General features: G+C 32.6%; 1 protein-coding gene across 1 annotated transcript in view; it reads right to left on the bottom strand.

Annotated features, from left to right (window-relative positions):
* Positions 1-27,630, bottom strand: part of LOC134265595 (extracellular matrix organizing protein FRAS1-like) — a 50,474-nt gene that overhangs the window by 20,561 nt on the left and 2,283 nt on the right. Inside the window, exons 3-17 of the mRNA XM_062747820.1 lie at positions 20,564-20,671; positions 18,776-18,865; positions 15,159-15,318; positions 12,582-12,715; positions 9,437-9,494; positions 9,207-9,340; positions 8,497-8,583; positions 5,517-5,584; positions 5,381-5,394; positions 5,126-5,263; positions 4,773-4,922; positions 3,484-3,624; positions 2,825-2,968; positions 2,493-2,633; positions 1,530-1,676 (exon numbers count right to left, since the gene is read on the bottom strand). Coding sequence (XP_062603804.1) covers positions 1,530-1,676; positions 2,493-2,633; positions 2,825-2,968; positions 3,484-3,624; positions 4,773-4,922; positions 5,126-5,263; positions 5,381-5,394; positions 5,517-5,584; positions 8,497-8,583; positions 9,207-9,340; positions 9,437-9,494; positions 12,582-12,715; positions 15,159-15,318; positions 18,776-18,865; positions 20,564-20,671 — 1,714 coding nt within the window. The remainder of the gene's footprint in view (positions 1-1,529; positions 1,677-2,492; positions 2,634-2,824; positions 2,969-3,483; positions 3,625-4,772; positions 4,923-5,125; positions 5,264-5,380; positions 5,395-5,516; positions 5,585-8,496; positions 8,584-9,206; positions 9,341-9,436; positions 9,495-12,581; positions 12,716-15,158; positions 15,319-18,775; positions 18,866-20,563; positions 20,672-27,630) is intronic.

The raw sequence follows: 27,630 nt of genomic DNA, 5'->3' as shown, positions 1-27,630 counted from the left end.
ATTATTATTAATGAAACATACAAAATTATAGCTGTCATATGATTTGTCACAATCATAAGGGGTAAAAATTTCATAATGTACCCCTCTTAACCCCCTTCTCCGCAGTCATGCATTTTAACATATATACCATTTCCTATTTCTAACGCAAAATCATGCATATACCATTTCCCCGCAATCACACATTTTTCACACACTTTCAGAAGTAAATTTAATCTTCAATTTAATTCCAATTTCCTTCTATTTTATACTTGCTAAAATCTCTTAAAATAAAAAAAGATATAAACTTATTAATATATTATGTCATAATTATTTACACTAAACTTTAGAGAAATTTCTACCGCACTTTAAAGTGCTTGCAGGGAAAAGGTAAAGTTATATTTCTATGACATGAACATTAAGTGTATGTTGCGTCACAGTTCAGCAAGTTGTAACTAAGAGTTAAAACAACAACTATCATAGTCTGTTGGGACACACAATATTGTTTTAGCAGAAAAGAAAAGTGATAGAACTTATAATAAATTGTTTGGATTCTTTACTATATTCTAAAAATACTTTTAGCAAATATTTTTTTCATGATTCCAACAACAATCCAAAACCACCCTTAAGATTCTGGTATACATTACAGAAAGTCGTGTGTTACCTACAGAAAACAAGAAATGTTACAATATGTTACTACTCTCTTTCTCTTTCAAAGTAAATTGCATTGTCAACCTAGGCCAGTCTTTTCTAGGTGAATTCTGCAGTAGGTGATTTTTTAGGGTTATTTGATATTCTCCTCAGATAACCTTCAGCTATCTTGTCCTACAGAGTACACGTATCAGGTGATCTTTTTCACTACACCAAGGAGATAGTTATCTAACAGATGTTCATACAGAGTTCATTTGAAATGACTTTAAAGGATTTTAAGTGTTGAATTTGGTCATGTTCACATTAACACAGACATGCCTCTATTGACACAAGGCATAACTTTGTATTCTGTGTACAGATGACAGTAAGTTCTCACAATAAACACACAACTCTAAATGTGCCAGTTGATGTTATCTTGTTAACTTCAATCAACTTCAAAACATACATTAAAGAATAAATGTCAAATCTATGGGTTTTGGTGTGTAATTTCTTGATTTTCGTAAGGTCTGAATTTATCAAAGAACTGACTTCTAAACTTCAAAGCTGAATACAGTGTATCATATCCCCCCACTGAGGAACTGGTTAATGAATAAGTAACTTTAATTTTATCTCATTATTCGAGACCAGTATTTTATTTTCATGCACTTATCATTTACAATCCTAATTAAATAAAGAGGAAGGATTACCCTAAATCTGAAATACATGTATGTTTATTTATCATATAATCAAGGTATTGGACACTAAAAATTAAATTAAACCATGATGTGACATGAAGCCTTGACCCTGACCTACACTTTGTCTTGTCTTTTGCTAAAGGTTTGTTGAAGGACTAAAAAATTACGATCCTGCAATCCTCCATAAAAGAACCTTAATATGTTTAATAACTATATAAATAATCGTACTTTTACAGTTTCCGCTGGTGTCCCTGTATTCCCCGCTGACACAGTTTCCGGGGCAGTGACCTCCTTTCCTGGGAGGGGAACCGTCCAGGCATGTCAGACAATCCACTTCTTGGGGCCCACTACATTTCTTACAGCTCGGGTGACACGCTGTGAAATAGACAGGTTTCATCAGTAGCCAGCCATACATTCATCAAATATCTTCAAAAGCCATTATCATCTAACAACTTGGTTTAAATTCCTTTTTATAACCTTTGATAGGCATCAGATGTGAAGTCTTATTATGATTATATCAGAATAAAGAAAAATCTTTTTCACACTTAGAGGGCACCTCAGCAATTAACTTTACTAGAAAAATGATACAATGACAGAAGGTGACTTTAAATTTGTTTAATGACTCAGAAAACGATACTCATTGCATGCATACTGAGCAGGCCTTACTGTAATATATTCAGGGAGATAAAAGGCCTTCTAAAGACTTATAAAGCAATTCATCTTAAAAATGTTAGAATATGAATATTTGAAGTTCAATGAATATTTTGAGTGCCCTGTGTTGACATTAAATCATTTGAAATCAGAGCTATGGAAACTATTAAAACTACAATTTTTACACATTACATTATGACAGAGAATCACAGATCAAGACTCAAGATATTATGGAAAAAAAATATCTGTATGAAAGGTGTATATTGCAAATTTATTATCATATTCCCAGATATGCTTTAGCCTATCCATTACAACTGTATGCATTTGTGCATCTCCTCACCCCATGGGTGCAAATGAAGTACCCTCAGGGACAGCTTGTGACACACCTAACCTTGATTCTTGTGTGTCTTGCAGATTTAGACAACATGCATGTACATGTACAATGTACCTGTACACATGGCCTAGATGGAAATGAAGTCCCCCCCCCACCCTTTTTGAACTAGTGACATACTGACGCTGCATGTGACTGACAACACTCACCTGTACACACTCCAAGAGGGGAGATGAAGTACCCCCAGGGACAGCCAGTCACACATTGCCCCTTGTGTAAGACGAGGGACTGGGTACAGTTAGTACAGAATCTCCCATCACTAGAACAGCTAGAACAAGTAGGCTGGCAACCTGCAGAGAAAAATAATATCATTTTCCTGATTAGGTTAAACAAATGTAGCCTAGTTTATAATTCAGGATAAAATTTTTGAAATGTCAAAATCTCAAAAAATACAAGAATAACTATTTTTTTTCCATTATTTGGCCTTAAGGTATACCAGTACTCTCTAAATATAACTAAAATTAGTCAGTTGAACACTAACTGGTGCACTTTCCATCCTTTATGTAGTATTGGGGTCCACAGTCATTGACACATTGGCCCGCTAGTAGGACTTGACCTGATATTGTACAGGACAAACAGTTGTTTTTGTTAGGACCAAGGCATTCCTGACAAGATGAATGGCAGGCTGAAAAATATATTTTTATATATATAAACTAAAATAATTTCAACAGGACATTTCTATTTTCTGTACACTGTGGAATGTCTAGGTGCCAAGATGATTCTGTTTATCATTCAAGTGTACGCATTTTTATGTTAAACACTGCACGGAAAACTGTTGTTGATAGTACCTAACAGTAGTAAACAATCTGCTGAGAAAAAGTGATGAAATATCCCCATTTATTTAGATGGAAGTATTTAAATAAGTCTATGTTGAGAAGCTTTTTACTAGTTTATCTAAAAATATCTCAAATTTGAAAAATGACAAATGAACGTAACTAAACATATCCAACATATTGTACTGTACAATCAAAAGTGTGTGGTACAGTACACTGTAAGTGCAATTACCTACCATGTTTGCAGTTTCTTTAAAATTTTTAATTGATGAATTTCAAATTTACCAAAGTCTGCATAACTTTAAGGTTAAATTAATTTGAAAACAGGTTAAGATTTTTTGAATTTATACTATTGTAGATCACATACCCAGGCACTGCCCTCCGTTTTGGTAGAAGTTAGATCCACACCTGGGTACACACTGTCCACCCCTCCATAGTAGACCAGGCTTACATTTGACACAGTGATGTTGTGTGGCCCCTGTACAGCTGACACATGTATCATGGCACTCTGAAAGACATCAATAGCTCAGCTTCTTTACACTGCAACTGCATACATAATCATTATATAATTTGCTTAACAAAGAAGTCAAATATTATGTTTGAAGTGATCCATGAAAATGAAATTTAAATGATTTTACAAACTAAGGGATTCTGCCAAAGTTTCTAGAGTACCAATCTCAAAGTTTTTTTCTAGGTCCCCTTAGGTTTGAAATAACAAGGTTTGACTGTAAATCAATTGTAGGCCTAAATTTGCCTTCTCCCATCTAACACTTGTTATCCCATCTGTGCCCATTTATTTCAACTCATATCTTAAAGAGATTGTGTTGTCTTCTTCTGGCTCAGGATTTTATTTAAAATTGTACAAGTTCTTTGTACTGTCGTTGTAATGCAATAGAGACCTAACAACTCAGTGATTCAAATAAATAAATTCAATCTGCTTTACTGTTTATTTGTATCCTATAAAAAGTGAGCCTCACTTGATCCCATTTACAAAGGTATATGAATTGCACAGATGTTAAATAATAGAGATGACAAAAGGATTCATACTATATCCTTCAATTACTGTTTGTAATGCAACATTAGAAATTAAAAGCCAAAAAATATCTTCAATATGTCACGATTTGTCCCTAAACTTGCTTGCACTTTAACAAGTGCTTAATCATTCTTCCTCTAGTTCTTGCATTTGTCAAAAAATAAATAAATAACAATAATAAATAAAATCAGAACATGCAACCCAACCTGTTGAAGAGTATAGCCAACAAAGTTAATTTCAGCAAAATTTACTTTAATCTGTGTAAAATGATTGATGTTATCTTAGTAGGTGAATATTTAATCTTGTTTTGCTTTAATATCAGGTGTCTGAAAAATTCCAGTCTATGATAAATTCTCTTCTTTGAGAACATTTTAGAATTTCAGAAGTGTTATGTAAGAGAAATAGTGATGATAGCTGCACACTGACATTGATGGATGATCTTAAATCTAATCCATCATACAACTGTTTACTTTCTCTGCAAAAACATTCAAAAAAAGCATGAAACATTTGCTGTTTTAATTGAAAATTAAAATGACTGTAAAATGAACAAAATATAACTGCCACAGTTTATTACTACTTTTTTACTGTATGTAAAAGATCAGCTTTTAAGAAATGAAAAGTACCTCCACATTTTCTATTTTTGGTGACATAATAGTTTTCCTGACAGCTGGTCAGACATTTTCCGTCCTGTAGATAAAGTCCAGGCTGTTTACAGACCAGGCAGTAGTCTGGATTGTCCGGGCGACAAACAGAGCAGGCCTTGCCACATTGCACTGTAGAACACCAGAATGGATGTCAATCATAATCACTTTTATAAATTGTATTTCTAAATAACTTAAATGTAAATTTACATTTTTGCAAATTAAATTTTAATTTTTCAATCAAATATAATCTGAATTGCTCTTTAATAAACATTTTCTTGATGATCAACAGTTCAGAGAATTGATATGATATTAGTAACACAATATTTCCTTACATGGTTTACAGGTACCGCAGCACTCCCCGGAGTGAATGAGGGACACCTGACCCTGGGGACAGACAGGACAGGGCTTCTGGTAACAGGTGATGTGTCCCTCCCTACAGCTACAGATAGAACAGGGGTCAGGGTACCATCCTAAAGGGAGAAAAAACACATCAAAATTATAGTCAGTACACACCATCCTAAAGGGGGGGGTCAAAAAAAAATTATAGAACACATCAATCCTAAATTATAGAACAGGGGTCAGGGTACCACGTGTCACCATCCTAAAGGGGGAAAAAACACATCAAAATTATAGAACAGGGGTCAGGGTACCACGTGTCACCATCCTAAAGGGGGGAAAAACACATCAAAATTATAGAACAGGGGTCAGGGTACCACGTGTCACCATCCTAAAGGGGGAAAAAAACACATCAAAATTATAGAACAGGGGTCAGGGTACCACGTGTCACCATCCTAAAGGGGGAAAAAAACACATCAAAATTATAGAACAGGGGTCAGGGTACCACACCATCCTAAAGGGGGGGGGGGAAAAACACATCAAAATTATAGAACAGGGGTCAGTGTACCACATGTCACCATCCTAAAGGGGGGAAAAACACATCAAAATTATAGAACAGGGTCAGGGTACCACGTGTCACCATCCTAAAGGGGGGAAAAAACACATCAAAATTATAGAACAGGGGTCAGGGTACCAAGTGTCACCATCCTAAAGGGGGGAAAAAATCAAAATTTTTAAATTCTTCTGAATTGTGTTTGACGCACTGCAAACCACAGATTAAGTGTAATTAACTATGAAATATCAATTACATTTTCTGACAGTACTATATAGGTTTTATATTTTTTTCTTGTTTATAACAAACCTACAGGGTACCATTTAACAAAGTGATCAGATACCTACAAAATATTTTTGTTACATCTTACAATCATAGCAGAATAATCTTTAAAAGAGGCTTTAACTAAATAATTGACATTAAACATACTTTAAATTGACTTTTACACCAAATAACACACCTCTGTGATTAGAGGTGACATATGACTGGAATGCACAGCTCATTTACAGAGATTCCTTATCACAGTTCAATCAGTAATGACCTAACAGAGTATGTAAACCGATAACACTGATTGGCTGGAACCCCCAGGAGCTGAGTCCTGTCTTATCTGATCCAGCTCCCAGAGTGGTGGATCATAGTGTTCACATTGAGAAATATTATCTGGCCGCTGGATTAAGAGGAATCCTTTTATCTGGGAGATACATCAATGAGATAACAAGCTGTGAAGCTGTCAGACTTTCACTGTTATCACACAGATTAACCATTGTTAAGTCTCAACTTTCTAGAATTGCTTTTGACACTCTAGATTTCTGATTTTTTTACGGTTTCTTGCAGAGAACCATGTTTTGTTTTCTTTTCATCACTAGAGAATCAAGGAGATTTTTCTCTGGTAATTTTCTGAGATAAGGAAATTGGTGCAGTAGTATTTAAGGCTGATCTTTGTAATAAGTGCATTTCTTATCTAAAGTTGCAGATGAAAATTATCAATGGTATAAAAAAGGATAAGAATTTATACATTCAACTGGGTGTTGTCAGAACTGTTTCAGTTATGCTTACTGTGCAATGTAAGTGCACTCTTTGATGACTTCCGATATATAAGCTAAGCCTTTTCAATGGAAATTATCAAAGTGTAGAAAATCAAACGTCTCGTTCAATTACAGGCACAGAATAATCTTCAAACGTAATCTTAATGTTACTAGAGCAGCAGAAATTAAATATAAGTAAATCTTAAGAAAATTACTTTTCATTCTGAATGCCTAAATCTTTTGAAGAATGCAAAAAGATCTCAAGGCTTAAAAGAAATACTAGATGAATTCTAAAGAACTATATGCGGTATATTGCATATGTTTGCCCCCACTAAAGTCAAATTTTGAAAACTTCCTGAAATGTGCTGAATTCAATAAATTTATATATTATAAGTTAACAGAAAATACTATAGTTCCAGAGCAGTGTATTCACAATTTCTGTTTTTATGACGTCACAAACTAGTCTTTTATATCCTTTTCCAGAAAGAGGACAAAATGGACAAAATTTCAACAATTTAAGCTTTAAAAATTATAGAGCATGTGTGTTCAGGAACAAAATTGACATATTTCATTGATTTATCATTCTACACATTATATCAAAATATTTATCCTGAACACACATGCGCTTGGTTTTTATTCAAAATATCGACGAAATAACATTTTTCACAAAATTCATAAAAAACTGAAATTACGTCATATTTGTGACGTCATTACGTACATATGACGTCATTACTTATGAAATTATTCTGTGCTTTGAAGTCAGCATATACTCCCTTGTTTAAGGACTTAATTAAATATTACTCCATCAAAGTTTGATTTTGGGGGGCAAATGTTGGTTAATACCGCATATAGTTCTTTCACCATGTTGAAAAGACTTATTTTAGTGTCAGTAAACCATAATAATGGCAAACAGCTTTAAATTTTTTTCTGGTTAAATTTATATATTTGTTAGAAAAAATCATATTAAACTAGACTCAGTTAAGTTACTTTTTCCCTGATATTTTCTTCAATTCCTTATTAGTTATCCTAATACTTCCACTAATATTTTTATAATTTCCACATATGATAAAACCGTATTAAACAGTATTATGAGGGAATTCATGTAATTTATATCTTTTCTTATCAAAAAAAAAAGTTGAAAACTCAACATTCCAGAAATTGAGTCTTTTTTGATAAACACTTCCCTCTTCCTTGATTAAATAAAATATATTAAAATATTTATTCTCAAAAGAAAATCCTCATCAATTGAATTTCATATATATTTCATAAGGTTGATCTAAGTGATAATACTATATTACATTACATATAAGAAGAAAGATATTTCTTCCTTATAAACTATATCATATTATAGACTCACTGTGTACTTAAAAACATTTTACCATTCTTCCCATATTTATACAAAGATTGTCTGGAATCAGTCTTTTACCTCTATATAGTCTCTTTCTACTTTCATTATCTTGTACATGTAATTGTAGCAAAATCTCTAGAGCTGCTGAACACAGCAAAATAAATAAATAACCTCAATATAGTTTTTCTCTTCCTTAAATAACTGTCTTTAGTTTATAGAAGTGATTCTGAGACTATGACACCCATTTTAGACTAGAATCTACGACATGAATAGGTATGCCACTACAAGACTTCACACATCAGAGTACATGTATAAAAGAAAGGTAGTGTTGTTATGACTGATAAAACTAAAACCATATTGTACCTCAAATCACTGGAGTAAATTGCATCTTAAATTATTATTAGTAAAGCATTCCAGTTTCTAATGTATCTGAACTCTTACCAAGTAAATCTCTCCATTAGAGTAACATCTTGGTTGTTCCATACATTCTGGACAACATTTCCCATCTAGATGGACCTTGGTTTCATACTGAAATAAGAAAGGTCATACAAATGTACACTTGGTTACATTTTACAAAAGAACTTACAGATTAGATCAAAATGTTATAAATGTATTGCAAATAATTTTCCCTTTTGAACAACTTTTAGAATGATTTTTAATATTTGGAAAAGAATTAAAAAGATTCTTTGATAAAAACAATTTAGAATAGAAACACAAGTTTTGTAAGATTTTACAATCAACTGAAGTTTTTAGTCTTAGTCATAATTTCATTAAGTTGTTGCAATTTCGCAAAGAATATACCATATGGATTGAATTCAAGTTTGGAAAAAGCCAGGAAATAGAAACTTTTTGTGTATTATTTATTCTGAGATTGCTTCACTTCTAAAAATTTATTGAAAAACATTTACAACCAGATGGAAGTGTCTGTGAGTAATGCAAGAAATTTTTTGCACCTGTCAAAGTGCCAAAACATTATGACTATCTGTCAGGAATACTGATAAATCTTAAATCTCCTTGTCCCATTAAATTTTCATTCATACATTGAAACCATTGCGTGTCTCACAATAAAACTTCTTATAGAACTTTTTTCATCTTATAAAACATGAATTTGCCAATTCGTTTTTGGTACTAGGAGACAATTATGATCTTACTAGTTCACAGATGAGTGGTTCACACATGGCTTTATGACACTGGACTTGACCATTTTCACACAAACAGAATTCACAAGCAGAAATGTTCCACACATCACCATGGTAACGAACTGGTATCTCAGAATTACATGAATCTAAGTAAAAAAAATAAATGAAAGCATATTTTCTAGCTTTTCAAACACCACTCTACAAAAAGTACTACCAAATGCATTGTAACAAATACCACTCACCTCGTCCACTGACACACTCAATGCAACATTCCCCAGGTCTTCTCACTTTTCTCTCACTCTTTAAAAAGAAAAAAAAATTAAAAATTGATTTTTCAATTCAAGAATATTGTAATTTAATAATAAAACAATATGAAAATCTAGGAGTAAAATGGAAATTTATTGCCATTTTTATAATTTTTGTTACGATTATTTTTTATAATAAAAAAACTGTGCTAGCTGTTTTTCAGGAAATGTCAACATTATAGTTCCCAAAAAGTACGTAAGGGTTGCCCGCAACCCTGTGTCTCGCCTGCTGTCGCTGTGGTTAGTAAGAAATGATTGTCTGATTTGCCTAATCCCTTGGCGATTATATTGGCATTTATATATATATACAAATACCCTGTAAATTCACAAATTATTGTGATGTTTTTATTATTGCGAATACATTCCAGCTCCTGTAGGTGAAGATTACCACACATATTGTTGGTTACCTTGTCTACAAACAGTCTCCCCTATAAGTTATAGTTGACATGGTGCAAAGTCATGTGCATTCATCCCTAATTCTGCCAACTTTCTGGTTACCCATGATGTATCCACTGACAAATTATCATGCCACTATTATAAAATATGTCCACCATATTTATGCAAAGGAAATGTGGTTACCCATGATGTATCCAACATTATAGTTCACAAAAATATATCAAATTTTCCACAAATCTATAAAATCTATTATCAGGAAAATAATTTTTATTAATTATATCATTTTTATAGTTGCTCTTCAGATTTTATGATTTTTTTTTTTTTTCAAAATCATACTTGATATTTTTTATCCATACTGGCACATTAAAATTTGTCATTTTGATTAACATTTTTGTTAGACAATTAATTGTCTATTATCAGGAAAATAATTTTTATTAATTATCTCATTTTTATAGCTCTTATTTTATGATTTTTTTTTTCTGATTTTGAATTTTGATTAACATTTTTGTTAGACAATTAATTGTACAAATTTCCATATATAGATTTTTCTTTGTGATGCATGTATGGTAAAAAAAATTGACAAATTATTTTTGAAGCATATAATTATTAAAAATTTGTATTAAGATTTAACAATAATAGTCATATATTGTGGAATTATGGGGCACTGATACATTCTATCTTAAAAGAATGACTTTATTCTCATCACTATCAATTATAAACTTGACAGAAGCAGACCTACAGCTGATTAATTTAAAACAAAATCCTGTAGAACATTTCAGGTGAAATATTAAATGAGGTCACATTCCGTAATAGTTCTAGCATGTGTGATAGATACACATTCTTTCTTCATGTGCATTTTGTCATGTAAACCATCCTCATATTTATGTACATACACATCCTAACTGATGATAATTAGGGAGAAAAGATGTTTTATTAATATCCTTCATATCCAAAATAAACTACCCATTTTACCCCCGTTTCTATTGAGCTATCATAAGGAGCAGACGGGTGTCATTTAACACCAGTGATTACTGCATGATCAAGCACAGATCACTGAAAGCAAACTGCATTCTATTCTTTGTAAATTCAATGAACAATCTTCTTTTTAAAAAATCTTGTCAAAAGCAAACATGTTTCTCAAAAGTGAATACGCCCAAATATTATTGCACCAAAATAATTGATTCAAAAGATCAACCCCATTTTGGCTGTACATGTAGTTAGTGATAACATTCATAAACATCAATGTGATGTGGTGAAGTAAAATTTACATGTATGCCTGCAGTGTGAAATCAAATAACTCAGTTTCTTTCCTTTAAATAAAACAAAATAGCACAGGGTCACCCAATAAATATCTTCTATATATCAGATTTCTTATCAATAGCTTATCAAACTGAACAGTATTCCTGCTGAAAACACACAACAGACAAGCACTTTTACCCTATGCAAAAAATACGTTCTTTCTCAGTGAACAGTTTTGCCTTTATCAGTTCTTGTTGAATCAAATCAAATTTAATACACTCAAAATCACTATGCACCTAGATAATAATACAGGTATTTTAGTAAAGTTTTGAATTTGTCATTTTGTACACAGTTTAAGTTTTATCCTTGATTAAACAGAGAAAATATGAGAACTTTTACAAGCTAATTTTCAACGGTATATTCTTGATGTTTATCAAAAATTACCTGTCAATTCTATACTTGAAATCAGGGGCAGGTTACTTTTCAACAATCAAGATAAGAAATCAGTAGTCGAAGTGTATTAAACAGAGCTATCAAAGTTTTCAGCATGGAGATTTTCTTAAAACTTAAACAACACAGAAAAAACATATACTCTATGACTCTTATTGTCTGAAGACCCAGTCGTCACTCAAATCAGGTCAAAAGGTCTCACAACACCTAGCTCTGTAAAAACAAAGTGGCCTTTGACTGGAAGGTCATTAAAAAGGAAACAGGATAAAATTAACAAAGACTGTGATTTACGAACACCCTGATGTAAAATACTGCACTTCACAAAGAAATCATCACCATGAAATATCAATGTTTTTTTAATGATTGCCATTAAATGAGATAAAATATGATCTAGAGGTGCCAAAAACTTCATTTGGATTATAATTGGATACACAAGGTACCTGGTATTGCTTGATTCCATCCGAACACATCTGAGATTTGCATACAGGACAGCAAGAATGAGGATTTCTTTCAATGTGTTGGCCCTAGTCAAGAAAATTGAGCATTGAAAATTCTTCACAATAAATGATACATTTTATGCCATTAGTTATCTTCAAAGACATGACATTTTTGATAGATTCTCTTTTTTCACTATGTATATGTAATCAATTTATAATGGCTTCAGTGGTCTTTCAATACAAAATACATGTACATTAATTTAATGAATAACATATGATATATGTCCGAATCTATTCCAAATGATGTCAATCAAATTCAAATTTGTGGCCAAAAACAATATTTAAAATCAAAACCATGACATATTAAACTAGAGGCATTCATTTGTGATTAAAATTTATTCCCAAATAGAAACAAACAGATTAAATAAACAGATTATCAGCTTCATTACTTAGAAAAAAGAAAAATTATAAATATCTTTTTATTTCCAGGAATTTATACAAATAAGGAATTTAATGTCATGAACTGGTAATAGGAATGCTTTATCTCTTGTATCACCTACCGGGGGACAAACGAGAGGGGGGCACTGTATTGGGAAACATGAGGCTGTTCCGTCTTGACACACACATTTTGTACAAGGAAGGGGTGACCACTCATGTCCATCGTCATAAGTTGCACCATCCGTTGAGCAGGAACCTGAGAAGTCAAATTAATAGAGCCACATACAAATAAGTTGGCAAATAAAAATTATGCAAGTTCATTTTAAACTAATCTCTGAGCTTGTATTGCTAGCTTTAGTATAACATGAGTTAAAAATGCAAAAAAGAGAGTATGACTGTTCGTGTATATCCATAATATCACACAAGCTTTATAAATAAACTGTGTAAATATATTGTCAAACTGTCTCATACTTTTCTGAGCAATTTCACACAGTTTACACATAAATTATCCCACTGTGTCAAAGGTAGCTAGGTGGAAGTTTGACAATAGATTTAACAAGAAGGAAAAATTTAATTAGTTTTCACTGTGTAAAGCTATCTACAGATTCAAGTTATTTCTCAGTTTTCTTCTGCTCCACATGTTTTATAAGGCAAGATTTCTGTAATATTAATATCTATGCATGATTTTAGAAAAGAAAAAAAATCAAAATGTGGTAGGCCTAAGCAAATATTTCACTAGTAATTTTGCAAGTGATGATTTTTATTTATTTCCATACACTTATTTATATACTTTAGTAATCAGCATGTCTGTATTATCACAAAAAATGTTCAACAGAATAATGAAGCCACCCCTCCCATTTTTGTCATTTATTAAATTATTGAAACTATCTTTTACTCATGACTACACTTCAATATCATCATCAGATTTAATTACTCTGCAGCATATGGCTTGAGAATGAAGAAAAGCAAGAGCACATAAGGTCAGATTCCACATGTGATTGAGCACATCTGATCAATACTTAAGCATATCTTGAAATATCTAACAAATTATTCCAAAGTTATTCCAATTTATCCCTTCTTAATGACATATTGATGAAAAACCTGTCACTAATGTTCAGTGATAACCCCTCTCTTCACAATATCACAATGTCTTACAGATAAAAGTATGAAAAGGGAGATTTCAGAATTGATTTGTAAGCCATATTGCATTATTACTTTATTCTTTAAACTGCTGGTACTAGATATGAAATAGATGACTAATAAACATTAGGTAATCAATGATTACAAAGCTCATCTCAAGGAATATGTTATCTAGCTGTAATGCAAATTTTTCCCAAAATGAATGTCCATCAAGATCTATTATAGTTACATGAACATTAAAGGCCCTTCACTGACCAAATAAAAATTCAAGTCACTCTAAATGAATCATCTATGCATGTTCAATAAAGATTTATAGTTACTTAAAGGAATGAATCTGTTCTAAATAATTTAATCTGGCCACTAAAAAACACCAGTGTAGATGCATCATACAAACTCTGAAACATAATGGTCACCCAAAGCTTTGTCTGGTAGTGTGCATCCCTAGTTAATTCAGGTAGGACTTATATAGTTACTTGCTATACCCTTGCAACGGAGTCAGAAGGAATTAAGTAACTAGCTGGTGAGTGTGTGTGTTTGTCCTGAGCGAAAGTAACGTAGTTTGCAACGAGATCAATATCAAAGCCTGGACGTAGGCACTATCCAGTAATCCATTAATTTTAAACTGGTTAAAAAAAATCAGATGCAGCACCCAAAGCAAGCAAAGTTGAGTGCATTCTAAGATTCATAACCTGTTAGATTTTGATTCAGGACGAGCTACAAGGGTTTTAATAAATGTCTTGATTATGAAAAACCACAACTCTAAATCATATATCAAAACATAATGTGTTAATAATTTCAATAACTTTCTTATATCTATGTAAAATAAAGTATTCTATAAAGAGACTCATCATTAAAGATTCAATAAAATAATATTCAATTTTGCAAGTGTTTTATGAGACATAATAAATCATCAAAATTTTGGATATATAGCAACTAATATAAACGACAAGGAGATTTTATATAAAAAAGAAGAATCTCCTCATTAATCTCACACAAGTAATATGATCACTCATTTAATGATTTTTTTTTTTTCTTTCATGCATGCTGTGTTATGATTGATTATGATAAATCTTAAAGGTTTATAAGGAATCTTTTCATTGTAAAAGACATAAAAATATGACATTTTGTACCTCCCTTTTATGTGGAAAAAATGAAGTGTAGGCACCTCTCAGGACATGTAAAGCACTTGTCTCTGAGCTCTTTATGTTACATGTTTCCTATTACTGATGACAGTAGAGCATGAGAACCATTAAAAAATTTAAGTGTTAGTTTTATTTGCTGTTTTATTATTATTTTTTTGGGGGGGGGGGGGGTTGCTGGCATTTAATGCTGATTCCAAAGCATGAATTTGTGAGTACAACCTATGATGCTTCTTTTGCCTAACCAACAAGAAAGATCTCATAATGAGCAAGTCCTAACACTTCTAAACCAACATTCCTTTTGGTCCTAACAGCAGAAGTCTGAAATAATTGGATACATTACATATCAATGTATACATGCACACTGGTACATTATATACTGAATTAGATACATAGTGTATATTTATATAAATGACTTACTTCCAGAGGCTATACACTGGGGGCAACATTGCCCGGGCAGGGTCTGGGCTACAGTCCCAGGTTTACAGTTCTGTCTGGGACAGGCTACTGCCGAACAAGTGACGTCTCCATCCCAACACGTACAGTGGGAGCAAGGATCAGGGTACCAGTCAGTGTTGTGCTGTAGTGAGGATAATTATCAGTGGGATTTTATGAAAGTAATTTTTCAGTACATTTAAGTATTTTTCATTGATTGTTTTTCTATATTATATAAGCAAGAGCTGTAAAGAGACAAACTTGTACTATTCTATTTCATATACATGTATATGAATTAGTCTTTAATGGAAAATTCATAATTTTTCAATAAGGCTTCATTTGAAAAGCTTCAAAATTGAACATTTCTTCATCCCATTTTCTTGATGATTGAAGATCAAAAGAACACAACAGTTGGGTTTATATAGCTTAACAAAAATTTCCCTTCTCCATTTTAAAGCATATTTTACACTTCTAATATTCTATATAAAACATTTTAGTAATTCCGTTGTACATTTTCACATAAGTGTTACACAGATATACACTCCATATAATGTGCTCATCTTTCAGTAATGTTTTTTTAATGCCTTATACTCTTTAAATGATCAATAAATAGCATTTAAGGTTCAATTGTATAAATGAGCCATGAATACAAAATTCAAATTTCCTCACCCATTATAATTTGATATCATTCATAATAAATAGAAGTATTTAATAAAATCAATAAATCTATTCAGAGCATTCAAATTGTTTAGGAGCAGTGCCAAAAAAGTTTCAAAGTTACTTGTGTCATTTTTCTACACTGACAAGTGATTTTGATATTTACATAACATATTGCAAATAATTCAGAAAATATTTATTACACACTTCAAATAGTATTTGTATTTAGATTTTTGTATATTATTTTCATAATGAAGTACAGTATAAGAATATCTGGAGGTCTTCAGTGAAATAAATCCCGTATCTGAGTTAATGGATACTGTATAAATAGATAAAAACCAATTCAGTGTAAAAATTAAACAACAGAAAAAAACATTTAGACACTTAAAGAGAACATATAAAAATCTTTGGCAATATCAGACAAGCTTTCAAGTGCATGAAATTCCTTAGAATGACACTTCAATCTTGAAGAGCGATCATAGACAAACATTCAATAACAAATCGTGACATTTAAAATGACCCACACAAGACCAAGTAAATTGTTGCTACATACTTTAATTTATCGTTATGTATTGCTGATTGCGGCGATTACATGCCTGGTATTTGAGAGTAAGTGCAGTTCCAGGTCCTGTATTTAGATAGTACACAATGACAACACCTGTCACGTTTTACCTTTGATGTTCGGAAAATCAGTTCAAACAAATTCACAATCATGATCCTGTGCTGTATGCACAAAATTTTTGACAAAGGTGTGGGTGGACAGGAATTTCTCTGCTATGTTTACTGTCAGATCGGAGATATACTTGATTTTTATGCACATTGGCTTACATTATGTAATCATTGATTCAATGGAGACATACTATGTCCTATATCCAAACTTTAGTTAAATAATTTATCAGTGTTGAAGAGCAGTGCCATTTTCACAAATGTAATTTGCACATATATAAAAAAGGGTCAAAGGATTTCACACATAAGATAGAAAAGGCTAACTCATTTAAAGTGAATAAATAAAAAATATTCACACAATAATACTCGAGATTTACGTAAGATTATTGATAAATCACTTCTTTCCTGACTGAATATATTAATATCCTTGGTGCTTCCTAATCTTTTTAAGAAAACTTATTCCAAAACTAATGTTCTTAAATAGATATATTACTCAACCATGATTGAACAAGAGGCCCATGGGCCTTATCGGTCACCTGAGCATCATGCAACAACTTTCAAATGATTAAATTTGGTTCCTGTTTTATGCTAGATGCTATGGCATTCACAATTTCGAAAGAGGCACCATTGCTAATCATAACTAAACACTTAGCAATTGCTTAGTTTGTTTATTTGATACCAATACTGAGTGAATATGAATAGGCAGGGTAGGGGAACAAAAACTGTATTTCGACTAATCAGTAATATTCAGCAATAATTAGTAGTGCCCCTACCACACATGAACCCCTGACCCTTAGGCCTAGATCCACACATTGCACAATTTTTGAAAAGGCATCCTTGCTTTTCAAAAATATTTAATTAATACCAAGGAGCAGATTTCAAACAATTCATTCATTTTCAGTATATAAATACAGCCCTCCCCCCTCTACGGTAGCCCTGACCCTGGGGCCTTGAAATTCACAATTCTGGAATATTAGGGCCCTTGCTCATCGTAACTATATAGGTATTTCATCTGCTTAATACGAATGAGCAGAGAAGAAAATTTTCAAAGATTTAATGTATTTTCACTAAATAATCATTAGAGCCCCTCCCTAACACCAGAACCCCTGACCCTGGGGCCATAAAATTCACAATTTTGGTAGAGGCACTCTTGCTCATCATAACTATGCACTTAGTTAGTCTATTTAATACTCAGGAGCAGAGAAGAAGATTTTCAAAGAATTCATGTATTTTCACTTTATAATTAATAGAGCCCCGTCCTAACACCAGAACCCCTGATCCTGGGGCCATAAAATTCAATATTTTGGTAGAGGCACTCTTGCTCATCATAACTATCACTTAGTTAGTCTATTTAATACCCAGGAGCAGAGAAGAAGATTTTCAAAGAATTCATGTATTTTCACTATATAATCAATAGAGCCCCACCCTAACACCAGAACCCCTGACCCTGGGGCCATAAAATTCACAATTTTGGTAAAGGCACTCTTGCTCATCATAACTATGTACTTAGTTGGTTTATTTAATACCCAGGAGCAGAGAAGAAGATTTTTTAATTAATAATGCATTTTCACTACATACTTATTTAGCCCTGCCCTAGTTCTAGAACCCCTGACCCCAGGGCTATGAATTTCATAATTTTGGTAGAGGACTTAATGCTGATTACAATCATGCAAACAGTTTGACTGCTTGATGTCCAGGAGTAAAGACGAAGATTTATAAAGATTGCATTAATTTTAGTGGTTTTGGCCCCATCCCTCAGGCTCCAGGGGGGCAGGGATCATGAAATTCACAATTTTATTCCCCTTCACCCATAAATGCTTTGTGCCAAATTTGGTTGAAATTGGTTCAGTGGTTGCAGAGAAGAAGCTGAAAATGTTCAAATGTTAACGCACAACGCACTACGATGGACGAAAACGGATAGCAATAGCTCACCTGGGTTTACTCAGGTGGCCTAAAAATATTTTAAAAATTATTAAATAACATGACATCATATTGCAAATTCACAGAAAAGAAAATGCTTATATTTGTGTTATATCTTTAGTTAGTAATACTCCCACATTTTATCTATAGAGTAAAACTCGGTTATAACGAAGTCACTGGGACCTATGAAATTACTTCGTTATATCCATAATTCGTTATATCTGTATAAGAAATTCGTTTAATTTGTATAGCTGGGGATCCAAGATAACTTCGCTATATCCGTGAATTTGCAATATCCGTGTTCATACTAACCAAGTTTAACTGTAATACAAATAATACTGGGGAAAAAAGACTCTTACTGCGAATGTTTTGGAGCCTTGACGGCAAGGGGCTAAAGTTCCTACACACTCTGGACAACACCCATCATGTGGAATCTGAAGATATTCCCCCTGAAAAAGAAAATCATCCAAATGTTAAAGTAATCTTGGATATCTTTTGTGCAATTGATGTCAATTATTAAGTTTAAGACTCTTCATTGTCTTACATTCAAAGCCCCATTCCCCATTCAAATAAGGCATATATGACTTCTCAAGAAGGTCGTTTAAATTTTCCCAACTTTTTTTTCTAAGTCCAGCTCCCCTTCCCAAATAGAGGTGTGAGAGCTAGCCCCCATTTTTTTTTCTTGCTTTTTAAATACAAAATCAAGAGAGTGAACAAATTTTGAAGGAACTCTTTTAATTAAAGTGAATAAATATTTTATTTTTTTCCTGTTAAAATGTACAAGACTTTCAAACATCTCTAAGTAGAACATGAGCTTACTTTATGACCTTTGATTTCTAAATATGACAAGTTTAATATGAAGTAAATCATTTGTAACACCCTGAATTTATGTTGACTCACAGGCCACCAACTTGGATTCAATGCCCTAATCATACCAGTAACAGATGGATTGCATCCTTTACTGAAATATCATTTACTATATAAATTGTCATCTGTCAAATCTATACTCTAATGGAATATAAATGCACACTCTTATTACATCAGATTAATATACATGTGGTAAAATTGCTACATATGGATTAACGAGCTTAATAAGTTAGCCAAAAAATATTTTCTGAAAGCTATCAAAATGATACTTTTTACAATTTTGTGTACTTAACAGTGGTTTACAAGCTTTAAGGAATTTTGCGATTGTAATCACAGAGTGTATATGCATACAGCATCATTAATCACCAGCAAGATTTTTAACTGCCAGCACAGTGACATGATTGCTTTAATTTAATGTGAACCATAAATCTTAAATATGATCTTTCCTGCCTGAGGTAAAATGGCAACATCTGACTCTAACTGTGAGGCTCCATTGCATCAGAAGAACAATAGCAGAGGTGCAACATAATTTTGAATCTGCTGGAATCATGTCATGGGCAATACATCACACACGGAAGGTAATACACACTGGTCAGGCAGCCAGGGGGATTCGTTTACACCTGTATTTAGTCCTTACCTGACACAGGTGTGAGAGTGTAAAGGATCAAAGGAATTTAAGTCTGTTCTGACACATCTTACCTATGACCTCACTGATGAACTAACATGACATTTGTCTGTGGGGAGTACAGATTTAAAGATTTTTTTTTTATAAATAAAAAGGAATGAAGGCAACCCTCGGAACACCTTTAGATATATATATTTTGTAGCCACAGGTCTGACAGAATAAAATTTTAAATTCAACTTTAGAATTTTAAACAGGAAAGTTTAGGCATATTAACATGATGGATCATTAATCAAATCCAAAAGAACTTACATTTCTTTTTAATATGAAAATTCATAAAAGAATTATGCAGACACATGTGGTATTTTCATGATACAAAATTAATACATTTAATGAGAAATACAGTTTCACAATACTGAGAAATATACATGTACATTTTCTCAAAGGAAATGAATGTATAATTTATGTGTAGCCATAAAACAACCATGAACTTGTGTAAATCATTCATATTTGAATTTATTTCCATAAACATCTGAATAATTTTAACATTTTAACACTCTCTGCTAAAATTATACTTCTTCATTGAACAACATTATATACAGTACATGTTAAATGTAGCATAAATAAAGTGGCTTACACTGGTGCCTGTATAGCTCACCTTAGCATAGAAACAGTTGGGATTCAGGCAGCGGACATTTTCACAGACAGACACAGGGTCCAGACAGGTACAGATAGTACAGAGATCTGGCAACCAGAGCGTGTGATTCTAAAAAATAAAAACATTGGTTAGCACCAACTCATTTCCAAAGATTCTATACGTCAATTACATGTACAATAGAATATCATACCAGTTCATGGAATGGTAATACATGTATATAAATAAATGTAAGCATCTTTTACAACACATTGCCTGCTTGTAGTGCTCTGACATGGCCTTTATTTACCCTCTCTAGTGTAACTCATGATATATAAGAACTCTTTGTTCAAAGTACTCTGTTCCTATTCTTTTAAAAATATTCATATGCCTGTAGATCTTACACAACTTTCCTAAAATCTATTTTCTTTTTTTTTTTCTGTTAAAAAAAAATTAGTAAATACACCAATTACAAATTAAATTTTTAGAAAAATCCAGGACTGCAGTAGTGTTTTTTTATTATTTTATGCATCTAAGTTCTAAAGATCTTAGTTTCAATCCTCTTGACAAATGGTGAATTTAGACAGGCCACTCGTTCTTTGTTCTCCACCCTGTAGTGGTACTTGACAGTGCACGATTTTGAAAATCCACAGAGCATTGTGTTAAAGGTCCTCCAGTCCACAGCTTCTGAGGTCTGTCTGTGGGGTAGCCAAATTTCCGTCATTATCGTCTGACAACAAACTGCAATATTTGTCTAGTATTCTGACACAGGCCTGAACAGAGATCCGTGGGGAGATGCAGATTGTATCCCTATTTTGTTACTGTCAGTCTGCTCCGATAAAGCCCACTCTGTGTGGGACCCTGGCTTTGTTAGGTATAGTAAAGACTGTCAATGTTGACTTTAAATCATATCTTTGCAGTCACATCACTTCTCTTTACAACAGAACAGGTATTTAAACAAGATCTTTGTCAACAGTCTCTAACAATTGTTATTATTGGATAAATGTGAAATACAAATTCAGACACAAAATTCTACAAGGCTTTAAGTGTTTTGTGTTTTCTCTAAAAACATTGCCTCTGCCTCGTGAAGGAATATAACTCCTTACCACTCAGAAGATCAGTAGCCTGCAATATCTAAATCAAATAAAACCACTCTAGGAATGTAAAAGGCAGGGAAACAAGGACCTTCAATTCATACAAGACACGGGTTAAATAGAACAATAAATTACCTAAAGGTCTATTTGCATTGTTGTTTAATTAAAGAAATGACCTGGTACAGCCATGTCAAGTGGAGCATTAGTCCACTACCCCGTCTGTCCAACATCCTGTGTCCACTACACAGACACTGACTAAACAATGACCACGATGGATTCATTATACAATGACAATCTAAATCAAAGTCAAATTTATATTTGGAATCATTTTTCAATTTCACAGAAAGCTCTTCTAATTATTATTATATTGTACTGGTCTTCAAAATTATGAATTATCTTTAATTTTATCTGCAAATCAAACAAAATTTCATACTTATGTCTAGAAAACAAAAATATCTGGTCTATTTAAAATTGAGGTACAACTAACAACTGATAAACCAGTACACAGAAATTATTTAAACAAAAAAAAAGTACAGTATCATCAGTTCAATGGTACAAAAGATATATACATGTACCTCCACATCATGATACATGTATAAAACATTTAAAGCTTTTAACATGTATTTCCTTTTAATTGATCTTTTTCTATATTAATATAGGGCTGGGACTATATAGCTTGTTCTATATCAACATGCATTACAATATTTCGGCATACTACAATATTTGTCACACTACTTTTAACTGGACATAAAATTTTTTTTAAATGAAGCATATTCCTTTACAAATAAGTATGATTTATTCAAAGAAATTGTATATATGTTGTAAAACAAATCTATTTTTATGTTACTAGTAAATATTAGGCCTAAAAAAAAAAATATGCTTGTTTCCTTTAACCCAACCGACCCATTCAAATTACCCCCGGGTGGATTATTTTTCTGACAAATGTCAAAACTTCGTTTGATCAATCAGCTGATTCCATTTATTAAAAAAAAAATTAGCTTGTAGCTTAACTTGAGACATAAAATATGTCAACCTAGTACCTTAGTTATAAAGAGTAATTATTATTGTAACAACAATTTCCCCCTACAACTTTCTGAAGTTCGTTTTCTGCTGCTAGGCAGCCATTTTGGATGCCATGTTGGGTGTCCACTGTAAATATGACACGTAGTATATTCAGTCGCAGGATGTTTGACCATTCATAAGCAAAAAAAAAAAAAAAAAAAAAAAAAATCCCGACCTACCGACCCTTAATTTTTTGGGAATGTTACAGGAAACAAACATATTTTTTTTTTAAGCCTTATTACATTTCAAATTTATATTTAGCATATCTAATCTATATATGGACCACAAATTGTAAAGTAAACAAAGAAAACATAAGTCAGAATTTTTTTGTGATACATGTATTTTGATACATGTATTTCTATAATGTATCAGTATGCATTGAGATTTGAGATTGTGTTGTTAGCAATCCCAACATTTGAATCAGAAATCCTTGGATAGTGAAAATGGCATATAGAAAAAAGATTTAACTTTGTTTGTTAAAATTATGCACTTTTTAAAAGGAAATGCAGCTAACATTCTAGTTTCAATATCATGTGATCACAGTCTGAGTCTTTTCATTCTAAATGTCTTGCGTGGTGTGAAAAGGCAGAGCTTAATCAAGTATAACAGGCAGGGAAATATTTCGACCAGATTAGGACTCGAACCCAGGACTCACTACCAGTTCCGGTGCTTTAACACTGAACTATTGGATCCATGTACAAGTACCCAATCCCTGACGCACTCTTACCCCTTTTTCTTAGGGTAATCCAAAGCTAAAGCATAGAAAACTTGAAAAAAAATTATGAATGATTTAAAGTATGACACAAAACTATAGCTTGCATCCTTAGCAAACAACACTCCGATGGCAACTTTGTATGTGACGTCACATTTTTGACACTTCAACCACAGGCACCTGAATTTTTATCACTTATTGATAAAAATTCAGATGCCTGTGCTCGAAAAATTCTACCCCCTCTATGTATACATATGTAAATATAGAGAATTTTTCGATATTTGGCTAATTTAGCAACTTATTGATAAAAATTCAGGTGCCTGTGCTTCAACGACTCAAATTTTGTTGGAAAAGTCAGCGAGTTAATCAACTTATAGCCTAAATTTCAACCCCGATGTAGAGGGAATTCCGCACCGATGAGAATAGATATTTTCATATCAGAAACAAATCAAAATAATGAGCCCTAAAATCTTACGTGTACGATTCTCTCAAGATAATCAAGGATGAAGACGACAAGTTTACAACCTTGTACAACTTCTGCAGCCCGCCACAGGAAGTTATATATGATAAGAAAAATTTAAAGTCATTTCGTCGGTCTCATATTTCCGGATTTTCGATATACACACACACACACACACACTGTCACCCAAGATACATGTATCTGATTGTAAAATAAACGGTGTTTAGCAAATGACAATATGCAGCATGAACAAGAATCAATTTTACACAGCTGTTGGCGAAAAATTCGATCGGTTCCACTGATAATAAAAAATAAAGCTGAAACAGTTCAAGAGGTCCATTCCTAGCTGCAGATCTGTAGCTCTCCGAAAAAATATATTGATAGACCGGAGAGCTACAGTGCCATCCATTGAAAAAAACTGTATATTTATTGCGCGCAAAAAAGTGCGCTCGGTTCTCGATTTATTTCTCCGTGATTTTAAACTGTAATCTCAAAATATTACTAAACGTGTGTTCCTAACATATTCTTTCGCTGTTTCCAAAACCAAACATTCCTCATAATTTGTTGTTAATAGTCCTCCTGACCCTGATATTGTAATCATCGAACATTTCGCTTATTTATACTGCAATTTTGGTTTCAAAGATAATTCGCTCCAATGCGCTTCGTTCAGATATCAACTTCAAGAGTGCTTGATTGAGGATAAAGAAATTTTTGGAAATCTTTTCTTTTTTGCAATTGAGGTAAGAATTTGGAAGAATTGATTAAGAACAGAGCGCACTTTTTTGTGCGCAATGAATATACAGTTTTTTTCAATGGGTGGCACTGTAGCTTTCCGGTCTACCAATATATTTTTTTCGGAGAGCTACATATCTGCAGCTAGTCCATTCCATACGGTATTATATTGTGGTACTTATCAAGATAATTTTCGTGCAGTAATACCTACTATTGATACACAATATACATTATAAACTTATAACTATATGGTGTCTCCAAAGCCCGATTTTAACTTTTTGTGTCTTTTATCCTCTGTTAAAGCCCATATCATGTTGTTTTCAAAGTTAAGGCTTAACATTTTAGTCAATATTTTTAAAATAAATATTTGAATCATATATTAAATCTAAAATTAAAACACATTTTATGGATTTTTTTTTAAAAGGCAGTAAAGTCTTTGACGAGTGGTAAAACTTTTTATAATGTTCGAGTGAGTTTTCTGGCTGCATATGTTAAAATATTGCTTACATGTTACGTAATGCTGACGTGAACGTATCGACAAATTGACGACAATCATATTTTTAAATGAGCTAGAAATGAATGCATGTCCGGAGGATCATTATTTAATACAAAATGTGCAGTAATTTATGAAGTTTGGTGAAATTATGATGAATAGTTTCTTAAAAATATTCATATACATGATATAATAAACTTAAATATCAAAGTTTAAAAAATGAGCAAAGTTGATAAATTCTCGTCAAATAATAAAAAAGGAAGGGTTTCATTTCGTACATGAACATACTATATATTTACATTAACTTCCACTGCACGTGAAATAATCTATCAATAAATATGCTTACATTAAAAATACATCTATAAAAAACACAACTTTGAGAAAAGTGAGGTCAAGGTCAAAGGAAAGGTCAATGTCAAGAAATGTAAAGGAAGTTGAATACTGAATAGCTCTTCCCAAAATGTAGCACATAATCTTGAATTAATATATTTCTTGATTTGTCCCTTTATATAAAATATAGCAGCATCAGCTTTAACACAAGTGTGAGAACTTGTATATATCTTGAATAGTGGAAACTGAGCTAAACACAAAGTGTGACAGAAGGACAGACTGAAGACTGGAGGGATGGAAGGAAAGAAGGACGAAAGGATGGAAGAAGGACATGAAAAACAATATATATGCACGGTCATATTACTAGTTGGGCATAAACAGTTGGAGTTAGAAAATACGGGGATTTTCTCTCGATACATTGCACTGGTCTGTAGATAATTGATAAGCATTTACATTTTGAACAAAATTTTAATTCTTTTGTCGCTTGATGGACTATACGTCCCTTTATAAAAAAGACATGGACACACCTGGGATGTGTGAATCCCAGCTTCTGTTTAATAACTTACATGAAAATTCATTACCCTTAATGACACCGACGGTCTTCATAACTTACCAACAAGCACCTGCGACTTAACTTTATAATATTCAATTTGCTGATACTGTTCTTGTACATTTCTATTTGATTTTTTTCTTAAATTGATAATAGCTTTGATGCGTATATTTTCTTAATAAAATTACACCCCATGCAGATTTCCTACAGTCCTTCAGTATTTAGGATAAATTTCAGGGCAAAAAATATATGACAATGAAACAAGCCAATAATTCGCAGTTGTATGGGCTTTTTAAAAAATATTTTTCCATAAATAATTTCCTTATCATGACAAGGAGCAGATGGCGAGTGTGATCGGTTGGCAAGGGATGCTCACTCCTCCATGGCACCTGATTCCACCTCTGATGTTTTTCTGGTCCCCGTTTGCCCTGTTCCTGATTTGTATTTTTAAAAGGACTTTTTAGTTTGAATACTGTTCGTTATCCCCATATTTCTATGGTATGCTTTTCTAGTCAGAGATTTTGCAATTTGTATGTCATGTAATTCTACCAAAAAATGAACATTATAAACTTCAACTTTGTGTCCATACCCCCTTTCCTCGTCAATTTTTTAAAGTTAGGGGGATCAAAATCCTTCTTCATAATTTTATGTAAATGATATGCTTAGTTGTTGTTAACTTTGTTGACCGTTAAACACTCATGTGTTTGAAGTCGACCAATTTACAAATGAGATATACAACTTTTAATAATACCACTTACGCAAGAAGTATTTGATCAAGATTCTTATAATTAAAGTAAGCTAAAATGTACAACGTCTACCATTGCTTAAGATAGGACTTTGTGTTATGTGATTGATTAAATTATGCAGCACGAGAAATATGAGCTATAAAAGACACACCTCATATCAATATTGATGATATGTTGTTAGCAAAATAATGCTTTGTGAAACTAAAACCTGAGAGAAAAAAGAAGAACACAAATTAATCAAACAATAAAAGGGAAAAGTCTGTATGCAACAATTGCATTTCATAAATAAAGCAACCCCCGCCCCCGCAAAGTAAAGTGCAAATAAACAATTAAAAATAAAACAAATAAAAAATAAAAGAACTAATAAAAATGGAAAAAAAGCGTCCAATAAATAGCTAATGAAATTGTTATATTTGTAGCATATGGCGCATCTATGCAAATCAAAATCACGAAAAGACTCCAGCCCCAAAAAGGTGGCTAACAAAAGGATTCTGGGATAGAATCAGTATGACAGCCTGGAGTGTGAAATACAATTGAACACAGGACCTGGTCATTCGTGAACGGCGCTCTCGCGAGAGCTCTTGATTGTTAATAAAAACAACAAATTAACCACATAATAACCTTTGACAGACAATCCTTTCAATTCCGACAAAGAGACAATTGCTAAGTTACTTTGGTGTGCGTAAAATTTAATAAAATACGAGTTTTTGGAAAGTGCATTATGTCTATGTTGTTTGACTGTAATTTAACTGGGATAAGATTTTTTTTTAATCAATCTCATAAACAATAATCGGCAATTCATGTATCAGATGTTACCCAATCTATAGACACCATCCCGTCACCCGGAAGTACCGGAAGTCTGGGAGACCAAAGGCCAGCTTCTGGCTGACACCGCTCACAGGTTTCCGCCAG

The sequence above is a fragment of the Saccostrea cucullata genome, unplaced genomic scaffold (assembly GCF_032062105.1).
Source record: "Saccostrea cucullata isolate Sc308-1 unplaced genomic scaffold, CSIRO_AGI_Scuc_v1 ctg157, whole genome shotgun sequence".
Taxonomy (NCBI): domain Eukaryota; kingdom Metazoa; phylum Mollusca; class Bivalvia; order Ostreida; family Ostreidae; genus Saccostrea; species Saccostrea cuccullata.
This window is presented reverse-complemented; position numbering and strand designations above follow the sequence as displayed.